Source organism: Pteropus medius, unplaced genomic scaffold (assembly GCF_902729225.1).
Source record: "Pteropus medius unplaced genomic scaffold, Ma_sr-lr_union100, whole genome shotgun sequence".
Classification (NCBI taxonomy): domain Eukaryota; kingdom Metazoa; phylum Chordata; class Mammalia; order Chiroptera; family Pteropodidae; genus Pteropus; species Pteropus medius.
In genome coordinates, this window is record NW_024353790.1 from 1,132,830 (window position 1) to 1,146,723 (window position 13,894).

General features: G+C 44.0%; 1 protein-coding gene across 2 annotated transcripts in view; it reads right to left on the reverse strand.

Annotated features, from left to right (window-relative positions):
* Positions 1-1,828: 1,828 nt before the first annotated feature.
* AKAP12 (A-kinase anchoring protein 12) overlaps positions 1,829-13,894 on the reverse strand; it is a 77,984-nt gene continuing 65,918 nt past the window's right edge. For both annotated transcript variants that reach the window (XM_039851291.1, XM_039851290.1), the window contains 2 exons: positions 5,321-10,298; positions 1,829-4,524 (listed from right to left, as the gene is read on the reverse strand). In XM_039851291.1, the coding sequence (XP_039707225.1) occupies positions 5,329-10,298 (4,970 nt within the window). In that variant the 3' untranslated portion in view covers positions 1,829-4,524; positions 5,321-5,328. The remainder of the gene's footprint in view (positions 4,525-5,320; positions 10,299-13,894) is intronic.

Genomic DNA, 13,894 nt, shown 5'->3' on the forward strand with positions numbered 1-13,894 from the left:
CAAATTGAACATTTCCAAAACTAATATCTCCCCAGCCCATGGCTCCATATCCAGGTTGGCAATCCAGAAACTCACCCTGCACTGTTCCCATGACAGATAATCAGGTATCCTGTCTTGTTGATTCTACCTCCTAACGTCACCTGATCTCACCTACATCTCTGCAGCCAAACTGCCACTGCTTTAATACAGGCCATTATCAGCTCTTACCTGTATTATTAGAACGTATTAGCTAGTCTCTTCTCAATCTCCAGTCTTTAATTCTCTGGAAGTTGGAAGCAGTTCTCTAGGTGTACTGGCTTTTAAGGGAGAAAATCCTTTCTTAGGAAGGGCTATCCTGGGCCTTGCAGAATCACAAGCATCTGTGGCCCTCATTAAATTCTAGTAACACCCTAGCCATTGTGATAACTAAACCTCTGCAGGGGATTAGAGTGAGGCAGTGTCCCACCCCCCAACACTGTCTTGGGAATCACAAGCTTAGAATAGATAGCACCACTTCCCTGCTAAACCATTTTAATAATTTCAGGATTAATTTCATTCCTTAAAATGGCCAGCTCTGCAGTATTACTTCTGTAAAGTCTTTAAAAAGAACCCAAATTGTGTTCAGGTTTCAAGTTCTAGAGGCAACCCACCTGCTTTTCCAGGAATCAGGTGAGCTCATAAGACTAACAGGAATAAGTAAGAGCAAACACAATGTGGTTTCTACATTAGTCTAATTTATAGTATTTCCTCTGTGCTCATTAATTTTACCAAGTTATTTGATGAGAACAAACAGAAGAAAAAGCACAGGGTTGAGTCAGAGCCAGGCTTTAGTACTCAATATCCTGTTGTGGGAAAAAAAAAAAACCCACCTTGGGGTCTAATTCCATCATTTAGAAAATGGTACTCTACCTCTGGTCTCCCCAGACGAGTGTGATAGTGAAGCTTCTTTTGAGAAGTTAGATGTTAATACTTCCCCTCTGGTGTAAAAAAATTTAACGTCAACAAGCAATGGAAAAGTAAGCAATGTCATGAAATTGCAGAGTGGAACACTGAGAGGGTGCCAGTAATATTTACATATCAAAAAAAAGGGGCGGGGGTTGATTTCTAAACTGTGACAGCATTAAAGAAAAAAATCATGGTTATCTTCACCACCATGCCATCCCCAAGGCCTGGTCACCTTAGCCAAAACCTGTTATATCACTTAAAAGCTGGTGATCTAAGTCTCAACTTCCTCATATGTAAAAGTAGGCCCCAGTTCATTCCCCTAGTTCCGGTGGTCTAGGCGGGAAATGGTATGGAATTGGCGGAGGAGAAACTTACATTTACACAGAGACTGTGCCGGGCTATCCGGCAGATCCATTTCCAGAATCACACTGGAAATGAATCATCGTGTAATCTTGAAGTTAACTGGCATTGGTTTGGTTCAGGTTCCAGCCTCTTAGTACCTGGAATCCTTGGACTGTGTTGATTTCCTTTCAGGCAGAGTTGGATAAGGTGTTTCTAACTCCAGTGTGGGTTGTTGGTTGGGATTGCAGAATAGGTGTGTGACTATCCAAAAACTGTAAATAAAACTGTTCATTTGGGGGAGTTGGGAGGTCATCTAGAGGTTTAATAAGATTCCTATTAAAGGGGCCCCTGACCAAAAGAGTTAAGAATCACCGATGAGACTTTTGAGTATTTATACATATCCCATACATTCCAAACTCCCACGATGCTCTGTGGACAGTGTCGCAAAGGACGGCTAAATAGTTAAAAGCAGAAGTTAAATGTGCGATGAATATCACCGCAGTAAAGAGAAAAGGAATAGAAACAGAATTAAGGTGAAATTACAGAAAGAAAATCCATGGCATTTAATTAGGTTGCATTTTATTTAGATAAATGAAAATTTGCCTCCAAACAGAACTAGGAATCAAATAGTCTCAGATTAAAGAAAACTGCTAGGCTTGAAGCTTACACTGAAAGCTAAAAATTTCAGCCCTTGACCATCTGTAGCTCCAAATATCAAAGGAAATTTCTGGAACAACGTATATGTGTAGACAGAGGCAACTCCTGTACCATTAGCAAAATAACCCGAAGGGGAACATTTAATAGGCCTCGATTACAAGTGGTAAGAGTTTACAAATCTTGCATTGCTTTCTATTGTACATGGTTCCACAGTAATGCCAAAAATAGCAAAATTTAGGCACTTGCTCCAATTTCTGCAGTTTACACTTGGTTACGAATTTCCTAAATTAACGGCAGCTTGAGTATTATAATACAGAATTATAGTTCATGCTCCTGTTAATTGCATTCCTCTTCTTAATAAAACAATGTTGCTTAATGGACACAGGTACAGAGCTTGTACAGAAATAATCCAGGGCACATCCAGATATTAGTATGAAAATCAGTCATGAAGCAACTACCACCGTAAGACCAATTGTGATGACCTGATCACATGTCAATACAAATGGGATGACGTAGCAGGATGGAATTTAAACCAAAAATCTGTTTACCACAAACTACACAAATCTTTCATCTGTGCAAAATAGCACAAAGTTTCTCCTACATAGAGGAAGTCAATGGAAAAGTAAGTTAAGTCAATATTTGGCACTATCATAAACTCCTTACAAATTGCTGTCATCTCCAAAAATTAACACCAGCACTTTTAAGTCTCAAGTTGGCAAAAGAAAGCTATTTAGATCATAGGGTTTTGTTTTTTTTTTAATTTGGGGATTTTAAAGTTTACTAATTAATCACAGGTGGTTGTATTTGAGAGTAACTCCTAAAAGGATATTAAATGTTTTCCAACCACAAGGCCGTACACTATTATGAGGTGTCTTTCTACTGTAGCCAATTTTTTATTGTAGTCAGATTTGTGGGTGTAAGAGAAACTACTTTCCAGTTTTAACAGAAAATTATCTTTCTGCTATAAGACTATTCTAGTCTTTCTAGAATGTTATGTTTTAAAATCAGTAACCAGCAGTCAAAATTAAGTTCTCAAACTGGAGTGATTGATGAGTTTGAGTAAAGTTTAGGAAGTATATATGCCAGGTCAGTTCTACATGTAAAAAAGTGGAATTTTATGGTAGATAGGTGACTGTGCTTTGCGTGGCAACTGTTTGAATCATTTACGTATTAGCAAGAATCATAAATCATTTTAACATTAAAAAAAATTCCAAGATCACTTGTTAGGCAAGGCATTTTTCCTGTTAAGTCTTCTTAAAATTTCTTTCTAGAAACATTAGTCATTAACAAATATTAACACAGAAAATTGACCTTTTCAGGAAGACACCACAAGATGGTAGCATTGTATCAATACCGTCAATCTGAAAAGCTCCTGGTTTATTCTGACAGATACCTCTCTGCTATGACTTCCTCTTACACTCAAACAGGTATAAAGTGGTGACATCAGACAGCGACTACATTACAGTTCCATGTTATTCTGCTTTTAGAATGCAGTAAACATATGTCCCAGGCTTCCTAGTATCTAATAAAACCAGCAAATCTAAGTGAAGCAAATATTTTATTTAAACCGGTTGTCAAATCACAATTTATCCATATGAACATAATGCAACATTATTCTTAAAAGAGTGGGCACAAGTATGGCACCGACGAAATCCAGCATCTATCAAAATACCATTTGTAAAGAACCTGACTTATTTCACGCTGTGTGTGAATGTGGTGCAGCATGTAAGAATAGGATCAAAAACTTAAAAGTCAGTTCTTTTCTTGAGAGTATGAAAAACATTTAACTACTTTGCCTCAAGATTAAGCATACTCATCTGTCCAAACAACCATAACGATTAGGAGAAAAAAACTTCAAGTTAATCCGCTACTGAAAACACTTCCTTCGAACCTCCACCACTGGGCTAGAAAGAAAACTATCACAGTAACTATGGAACATTCTGTATGTTTCAAAAAAAAAAGCGCGTTTTTTATTTTTAGCACACTGTGCGTAATAGGAAAGTGACCAATTTTGGAGTGATACTAAACATGGACCTAATTCCTAGTGAATTTTAAAATAAGGATTGTAGTTTCTGATCCGGAATGTTACTTCTAGGAAGCTCTGTTTTCACAGGTTATAACGGAGGCTTAAAGCTTCCCAAGGCTCCACCATGGCTACGTGCCCCGTCATATAATGTGTGATACAAAAGAAATGTTCTATACTGCGCATTTCCTTAAACATTAAGAAAAAAATATACAATAGATACAGGAGGAAGATTACTTAAAACATACACATAAATACATAAAAAACGATATCCAGTTTGAGAAGTTGAACTAGGTATTGCCAATTCCAGTACCAGGTTAGGAATTTAGAACCTTAAATGAGAAACATTATATGGTATTAAGGGAAAAACGACAGGGTGGTCTTGAAAAGAGGAAACGTTAGGTGGTCATAGCTCCTGACGAAGCCTCAGGATTGTCGGCGTTCTCTCGAAATGAGATCCATTGATGTGCCTGTTCTTCGCTTCTCAAAGTTCTCAAACGTTGGTCTTGAGTCTCATCAGCAGCATTTTCTTCTACTTCTTGGCTTCACATTCCGGTCTTGCAAATACACGAGTGTAACTGGAGAATAAAGAACAAAAAGTAAAAATCGTTTCCTCCCTCATTTATATAACAACAGAAGAGCTGTGAAGGTGAGCCGTGGCCACCAGAGCCCCAACACCACAGTTTAATTCTGTAAGAAAGAGAGTGAGGGGCCCTAACAGTATGCTCGGTGACCTCAATCCTACGTCAGCGGCTCCCTAATACCAACAGTCAAGTTCGTCACAGGCACTGGACGGAATTTTTTAACATTTGTGAATACTGCTGGGGGAAAATCCATTTATTTTCTACAGAGCTATAAACTAAATTTCAAGCACTGTAATATAAACCTACTTTGGGCGTCTAGTTATTTTTTTAAAAATTCAAGAGTAGTTGGTATGGGGCTGAGTGAGCACAGTGTTATTTCTCAAGTCTTTGGCCAAACGCACACACAAATACACACTTGTGTGCACACACATGCTCCTTTATTTTCTTTGAAAGCAGTCGCATTGGGGGTAAAATGAAATCATTATTCCCATGATACCAATAAGACTGAATGGTATTTCAATGAGGGGAAAAAAAAAAAACTAACCCAGATCTCCTAAGTCCAATTGATAGTTACTTCTCCAATCAAAGATTCTGCATAAAACCACAATTATTTAACTACTTCTCTTATAACCAATTTGCCATCAAATGGCATTAAAGAGGAAAAAAATTATTTTATGTATTTGAGTTTTTTAAAAGTCTATTCTAGCCAAATTGATGACATATGTCAGGGAGCAAGATCTCAAGTACTTACTCACAGGGAAAACTTAAGAAGAAATGGAAGCTTACTTACACGATGTTTTAGGATTCTGTAAGTTCTGATGTTTCTGGCTCTCTCCCTTGTTTCTGTGCCTCCTCCTGTGTTTGTGTTTTGATCTCTTTTTCTGACTCGCTATGCTCTTCTACTTCATGAAATTCGATTTCTTTCTCTTGTAGTTTTGGTCCATTTGCATCCGGGGACTCTTTGGTTAGGCCTCCCAAGGCCTCAGCATCTTCCAGGGCTGAAGTTTGATTTGCAAAGTAATCATCACCTTTTTCATCTTCCTGGGATTCAGACAGTGACTTCTCTATTCTTTCTCCCAACCCAGCACGATCGTCTTCCGGCACAGACTTTGTTCCGGTCGCTTCTCTCTCCTCCGGGGCTGGGAGGATTCCCTCTTCAAGCTGCTGGTCACTTACACCGGAACTCTTGGCCTCACGGGTGGTGATCTCTTCCGAAGCTCCGTTCACGTCTCTGGAAAGATCTGAGTGTGTCTGTTCCACAGTGGCGAGTGCGGACTCCTCTTTGGCTCCAGTAGTAATTAGTGTTTCATCCTCTACAGGGGCCTGAAATTCCCTTTCTTCTTTTTCAACTTCCTGCCCGGCTTCCTGGTTGTCAGCTTTTATCAGTCGGGCCGGTGTCCGGCCGTCAGTGGCTGTTTCTTCTACACTCACTAACTGGTCAACGGCTGTCTGAATGACGTTTTGTACAAGTTTACAGCTCTCAGTCTGAAGTTTCAGAATCTCACTTTCAGCCTTTAAATCTTCCTCTCCTGTTTCTGTCACTCTGACTTCCCGACGACTAACCTGCTCACCTTCTTCCTCCGATTTCTCTTTCTGTGATGTGGTTTTATCTTGTTCCAGGTCGGCACTGGTGCCTTTCTCAGGGGTAGCAGATACTATTACTGGCGATGATTCTGCCTGAGACTTAGTCCCCACAGGCACTGCATCTTCCCCCAGCTGAGCAGGAAAGGCTTCATCTTTTACTGATTTCTCTTCCAGTACGAAATGTGCATCTGCAGACTCCAAAGTTCCAGCTGTTTCTAAAATCTTGACAGTTTCTCCTGAGATGTTCTCTTCCACTGCCGCCGCTGTTAGAGGCAATGATGCCTCGGAGCTTTGAACTTGAATTTCTGTGCATACTACTTCCTCCTGAACTAACCAAGAACTTTCTTCAAAACTGGTAGCTCCCTTTCCCCCGTCTGCGACGGTCACGTGGGTAGTCTGAGCTGGTGGTTTAGCGAGCTCTTCGGCTGGTGTTTGCTCAAGTTTCTCTTCACTCACTCGGGTTAGCTTTGCTTCCACTTCCTGCCTTTCTGCTTGAACTACCATCTCTCTCTCCAGTGGGGTTGGGAGAGACTGAGCAGGACTCTGGAGCTTAAAACCATTCTTTTGGAATTCAGCTTCTGGAGTAGCTTCATCTTTCAGGGCAACTTCAATGATCTCTTTCTGATCGGCTGTCATTTCTGTGTCTGCAGACACCTCAGGCCCTTCAACAGATGGTACGTCTTTGGTTTCCTCATCTGCAAACCGGCCAGCCCCTTGAATCACCTCAGTCTTTGAAAGAATGAGTGTAGTTTCCACGAATACCTCTTTATCTGTATGGTCTAGAGTCTCTTCCAATTTTGAATGTTCTCCATGGTCTTCCTGGGATTGAAAACCAGAAGGTGCTGGAGGCATCTCTTTAGGCGCAGGAACTGCCTCTGCTGCTGTGACCTGTGACTGTGTAACAGATGCGGCCTCCTTATCTTTGTGGATTTCCGTGATCTTGTCTTGCTGTGTTATATGGGGAGCTTCAAAATCTGCCACCGGGGTGCTTCCGTTGGTCTCACTGTCTGTAAGTGTTTCAGCCGAGTCAGGGGCAACAGCGTGTTGCAGTATAATCTCTGACTTTACCCCAATCAAGGTTTCAGGTTGACAAGCGGCTGTAAGCTCACTGGACTCTACACTCTCTGTGACTTGAGGAACGTTTGCAGCGTGCTCTGGGGTGGCCCGTACGGTTACCTTCCCTTGTGTCAAATCCTCAGCTTTAGTTTCTTCTACCTGTACTTTCAACACTACATCCGTCTCCTGCTTGAGATCCAGCACTGGAGAATCCTCTTCCGCCTCTTCCACCTTCTCCAGCTTTTTCGATCCTGCCTTCTGCATTGTCTGAATCGTGTCTTCTGGCCCTCTGGTGTCAGGCAGCTGTGAGTCTCCTCTGACTTTTTCTGCGACCGCCTGCAGGACCTCTTGAGTTCGCCTCCGCTGGTCCTCCATGTCTGGCACATCTTCCACCTCCTGAACTGGTGTTGCTTCCTCTGTGGTGTCCGGAGAGTCGGTTAACTGGGAAACAGCCGAAACCATGTCGGTGGTCTCTTCAGCACCGGAGGCTTCGGTTGCTTCTTCGGCACAAAATGCCTCGGTGGTCTCTGCAGCGGTCACAGCTTCAGAAGTTAATTCCACCTCACTAATGATCGTGTCATCACCAGCATCTTGGCTCTCGGGCAGAGTTTTGGTAACGATGGGAGTTTCCTCTGCAATGCCTTCTCTTTCAAACACCTGCCCGGCTGGTGGTTTGGCTTCGTCGACTTCTTGTTCGAGAGGTTCTGTCACCGAAGCAGATATCCAAGAAGGCGACCTTTCTTCGATACTGGTCACGGCCCTCGCTCCGTCAATGTCAGCCACAACCAGTCTGTGAACCAGACTCTTACTGACTTCCTCTGAGACGTAAACCGCTACCTGCCGTTCAGGCCTCTCCTCGCTTTTTCTGGCTTCCTGTGCTTCCATTTTCTCCCTTTCCACTGCGTCGTACTCAGACAGAGGGATTACGGCTGGGACGTCGGCATCATCTTCGGTGGCCTCTGCCGGCCCCGAATCTTCGATGGCGGTTTGCTCTTGTTTCCCATCTGACCTTTTCTTCCTTCGCCCGGGAATAAACTTCTTAATCGAAACCCAAGACTCTTCTTTCCCAGGTTCGACCTCAGAAGCTGAATGTTCTACACCGGTTCCGGCTCCAGAGTCTTCGTTTTTCTCTTCCAGTTTTGACTTCGATTTTTTTCGGGCAGTGACTAATCTTTTGAACGACTCCCAGGTGGAAACGCCCTCCCCTTCGGAGGGGCTCCCCGCTTGCTCGGGCGAGGAGCTTCCCTGCGCTTGATCCTGCTCCTGGGAACTCGCGAGCGGGGCATCCGGTCCCGCTTCTCTGTCCTTTCCCGCTTCGTCTGGTTTTTGGCCTTCTCCGCCCGTCGGTTTCGGCGCCCCTTCCTCATCGGAAGATGATGCTTTTCTTGCTCTTTTCTTGGAGGATCCCACGCAAATTAAAGCTTCCCAAGACACTGAAGTGTCGACCTTGCGCTTCGGTTCTTCGGGCTTCTGCTCCTCCCCGTGGCCTCTTCCATCCTCTTGCATTTCGGAGGCTGCGCTCTCCGTGGATGACAAGGTGGCGCTCTTCACCTTTTCCAACTCGTCTTCTTTGTCACTTTCAGAGAGCCTCCTAACGCGCTTCTTGGGCGTCACCATCTTTTTGAAAGACGCCCAGGGAGTGATCCCCTCTCTCTTCTTTTCCCCATCAGAGGTGCTCCCTTCCTCGCCCTCGCCCTCCTGGGGCGGATCCGCGATGCCCTTCTCCAGACACGTGATCTCCTCGGGCTCGTCGGGGGATGAAGCCGAGCTCTCGCCCTTCTGCTCGTCCGTACTATCCGGAGATTCTGCTGCGACTTGCTGGTGTTCTCCTGACTCTTCATCTCCTCCTCCTCTTTTCGCTTTCTGTTTCTTTCCAGAAAGCTTTTTTAAGCCAGTGCTAGTAAACAGTTTCTTTAAAGGGCTTCCTTGGACTTTAACTCTCTCTTGCGATGACAGCATTTCCGCCTCACTCATGATGCCTTCGGGGTGTGTGGACAACGCTCTGTCGTCGGGACTTGGTTCGGCTGGCTGGGTATGGTCCCCTCCAGGGGCACACACGGCTTTGGTCTTCACCAGCTCTTCGGCAGGTTCCGCTTCCTGAAGTTCGGCATTGGTTTCAAGCAATTTTTCAGTGGGCAAGGGCTGTTCTATTTCTTCTACCTCAGCCTCCTGCTCCTCTGTTTTCTTCTCGGTGGTGCTAACATGGACTTCTGCAACGATCTCTACTTTTTCATCGAATACTTCTGATGCTAAAGGGGCAGATTTCTCCTCAGGAAATCCGTGCACTTGACCTTCCGAAGGCAGCTCCACCTGTTCACATTCAGCCGGTAATCTGGCATCACTGGCACTGTCTGTGGCCTCCTGTGGGTGTGGCTGTTCAGAGGTGGCCCGTTCCTCAGCACTATCTTCTCTCTTTTCATTTCCTTCTGTGTCTGCTCTGTCTGGCTCTTGTTCCTTTCTCTTCTCTGAAGCTTCTACCAGCTCATCCTCCTTTGGCTTCCTGAAACTGGTCTTTTTTCGCCAGCCGGCCCAACCTTGAGTGAAGAATTTTTTGAAGGGCGATGCCGTTTCGCTGGCCATCGGACTGGTCGGAGAGTCTGGAGATTTGGTGGGTTCTTTTTCTTGTTTTTCTTCTCCATCTTTGGCTTCCTCTGCTGCTTGACCAGACTCAGCTGGCAGAGAAACGTCTGTGTCACTCTGCTCGTGTTTCCCAGTCTCTTCGGGCTTCTCTGTAGATTGTGTCAGTTCGTTTTCTTTGGCTGTTGCTTCTCCAGTGTCCCGGCTGGGCTCTTGGTGGTCGCCGGCCCCATCCGACTCTCCTGTCCCTTCGCCTTCATCTTTTCTGACAGTGAGTAATCGGACCCCGTCAGACTTCTCATTCTTATCCTTTTTCACAGTGAATTTAAAGCCAACAAACTTAAACACCTTTTTAAATCCAACGTCGTTAGTCTGGGACTCAGCAGGTTGTGTTAGCTCCTCTAAATTGCTTTCTGAAGAAGGAATCTGCTCAATTATTTCAGGTGTTTCCTCTGGCCCATCCTTTGCGATGTCTTGAACAACTGCTGAGTTGGCGGCCATCTCTTTATCTGAGTCTCTCTCACTCACACTTTCAGTGTCTCTCTGCCCAACTGTTAACAGAAAAAAGAGAGGGGTGGGGAAAATGAAGGGATAAAATGATTATAATTCACGAAAACTAAATACTTAAAAAAACACAACCCACTGATACTTTCTTTAATGTCAGGCAATTCCAGGATGAGATAAAAGTCTTAACAGTATTTGTGAATCTCAATAGATTAGGCAGTGTTTACTTCTTTCATATGACCTTTAAAAAAGAGGGACTCAAAAGCGGAGGAGGGGCATATCAAAAGGAAACAAGAGTCAGCTTGAAAGGGGCTCCCACTGGCCAAACTTTGAGGCACTGAATTAAAAAAAATAATCTATGACTCGAGAATGATCCTAAAAAAGTAAACGAGTAGTAGAGAACACTTCTTTATTTAAAAAAAAAAAAAATGCCAATCGATAAATTTAGGTATAACTTCAGCTTTGATCCTTTTAGCCCTTCTACTGCATCAAGATTCATATATTACTTAAGGACATGAGTTAATAACAAAAAATGTTCTTTATTTTATAGGCAGTTACCTAGTCTCTTCCCAGACCATGGTAAATAGCCTGAGCCTTTAAAATGTGGACCATTATTATCTCTAAATATGCATTTGTGTCATTCATCAAGTATAATTCAGTTAAATAAAATAACATAAGTGGGTTTTCTTCTGTAGTTATGTGGGGAAGAGAAAGCCATGTTTTAGTTCATTTTATCTGTATGGTCAACTGAAATGGACTTTTTTAGTTGCTCAGAAAAGCAAAATATTATGTTTCCATTTGTTCCTGCTTATATTTAAATCTAAAGATTCTTTAAATTAAGTGCATTTCCATGGCATGAACTACTTCTTACAAATTTCCCCAATTATAAAAGCATACTCACAAGAGAACTTTCCACAAACATGCCTAATGCAACATAAGAGGTGTGACCTTTTTTTAAAAAGGTAGATGGTTATCATTGGAAATTCACTGGAGGAAAAAACCAAACTCTGAATATAAGCTCTATTCTAGTACAATTTTCCTTGTAATGAACACAAACATAAATTTCCTGCTGGCAAGCGTGAGGTAAAAAACACTCATTAACTAACCATTCCAGAATTCGTTAGAAAATGCAGGCACATTTTGATAACATAGTGGGAGAAAACAGGTATTAGACACCCCTTCCCCTGCATTTTCCCTCCATGCTCCTAAGTCTGTGTTTCAGCTTCAAACACTTTTTCTTAAAATTCTGAGATGACTGGAATGTTTACAGTCAAAACCAGGAAAACAAAGATGAACAGCTGCCAAGTGCTGGAACAAAACAGCTATTGATAACGCAGTATAACTTAGCAATATTCAGATATTCTCTTTATATAGGGCGATACATGGGCAGAACACATTTAAAATAGTATATAAGATCACAAGAAATTTTTAAAACCTATCAACCGGTCTATAGCTCCTTTGACCTGAGTAATCCTAAGAGCTACTAGTAGCAAAATGACCTTTCCAGACCAGGGCCCCCTGCTGGCCCACATGGTACTTTTGTGCTTTGCTGAAAGGCTGGACAAACTGGAACTCAGCCCTGATTTCAGTTTGCACTTGCCTTCTGCACCCCACCCAACCTGCACAGACCTTACAGAGATGCTGTGCTTCCTAAAGTACCACTTTGATCACATCAGGTAGCTGTCAACCATCCCTAATGGCTGCAGGACCTAGAAGGTAGACTTCTATACTACCTAGCTCGGCAGTCAGGGCCATTTAAATTTCTAACATAAGAGCCAACCATGACCACATACTTGCACATTAGAGGTATATATCCTGCCCCCAAACCACCTGCACTCACTGTCTCTACTCACATTGCTTGGAACTGCGTTGAAACCTAGATTCTACTTGTCAGTCTCATTTTCTATTAGTCTGCACACACTCGCCGCGCTGCAGCCTGAGTGGCCGTGCTTGCTCTATCCTGTTCCGCATGTACCATTTCGCTTGTCTACCAGGCTCTCTAGTTTATGCAACTTTCTGGCCTTCGCTAAATTCTAGTGGTTTTTGAGGCCTGTAGTGCTTTCTATCTCTGCTCCCGATCAGGTGACTCCAGCCATACAACCTCTATGCCAACCCCCTGTCCTGTTAGAATCTTCCAAGCTATGTCTCTTTCTGGCAAGAAGCAGAGTGTGGCCTGGGGCACCCCTTGCACTGCGGTTGTGTTTTAAACGCTTCAGGTTGGATTAAGGCTCTGAGAGTGGAGGGTTTGGGGCTCCAGGGGCTCTGTGGCCATGGGTATCGGCTGCACCCGGCACCACGTCGTCCCTTCCTAACGCCTCCCCATGTGCTTCCACGGCAGCAATTTGGTCTATGCTAGGGAAAGGCAGAAGGATGGAAACCCACAAACCCATCTTTGGCCGCTACTAACGGAAGCATTCGTGGCCCTCAGAGCTGTCCCACCCACCATGTCCCCAGAGGCCCATGCTACTCACAGCAGAAGTTAATCCACCAGGGCATGGTGTGCACCACCCGCCAGCAGAGGCCTACTTAAAGAGGCTGGGGCGGCCCAACCTTTTCCTCCTGGCTGCCCCATCGCTGGATGGAGACTGGTGGCTGCCCGTGGGCCGTGCTGCTAACGGCACCCCACCCCCACCCCCCGGGGCACCACTGCGCATGCGTCACAGAGGGCGCAGCCTACTCGCGGAGCACCCTGAGCAAGCCTGCAAAGAAAAGCCCCCGGATGGCCCTGTGCATCACCCCAGTGGGGACCCCTCTCCAAACCCAGGCACACTCAAGGCCGACAACCAGCTTTGGCTAGATGATTGCCACGCTGGCTGGAAACCTCACTGTTCCCAGGTTCCTGAACTGTCTCGCTCTTACTGGCACTACATTACGTGGAGCGTTCACGGAGCATGCGCCCGAACCCCCTACTACCAGAGCCGTAAGTTCACGCTCATAGGAAACGCCTACGTCCGCATTGCACCGCAAGAACCTGTGCCGACTTTTGTCAGGTTGTAAGAGCTTTAATTTCTTGAGTATTAGAACCGGGACTGGGACCCCACGCACATTCCCATAACATCCCATTACAGAGTTATCATTTATAGTCACAGAGTCTTAGAGCTTAAAGGTAGAGCTCACCTGATTCCTTCAATTGGTTCACAGGAGAATATAAACTCACTTCCAAAATGGCTGTATGTGGGAAAGGCAAAATGCTACAGCCACTTTGGAAGACAGTTTGGCAGTTTCTTTAAAAACTAAAGGTAATCTTGCCACAAGATCCAGCAATAGCACTCCTTGGTATTTACCCAAACAAGCTGAAAACTTATGTCTACTCAAAAATCTGCACACTGATGTTTATAGCAGCTTTATCCATAATTGCAAAAACTTGGAAGCAACCAAGATGTCCTTCATTAGGTGAACAGATAAACCGTGGTACATCTAGACAATGGAATATCACCAAGTGCTTAAAAAGAAAGAGCTCTCAAGCCCTGAAAAGACATGGAAGAAGCTTAAAATTTACATTACTAAGTGAAAAAAGCTAATCAGAAAAGGCTATGTACTATATGATTCCAACTACATGACATTCAGAAAAGGTAAAACTATGGGGATAGCAAAAAAAACAATGTGGCCAGTGCGGGAGGGAGGGAAGGATGACCAGGCAGAG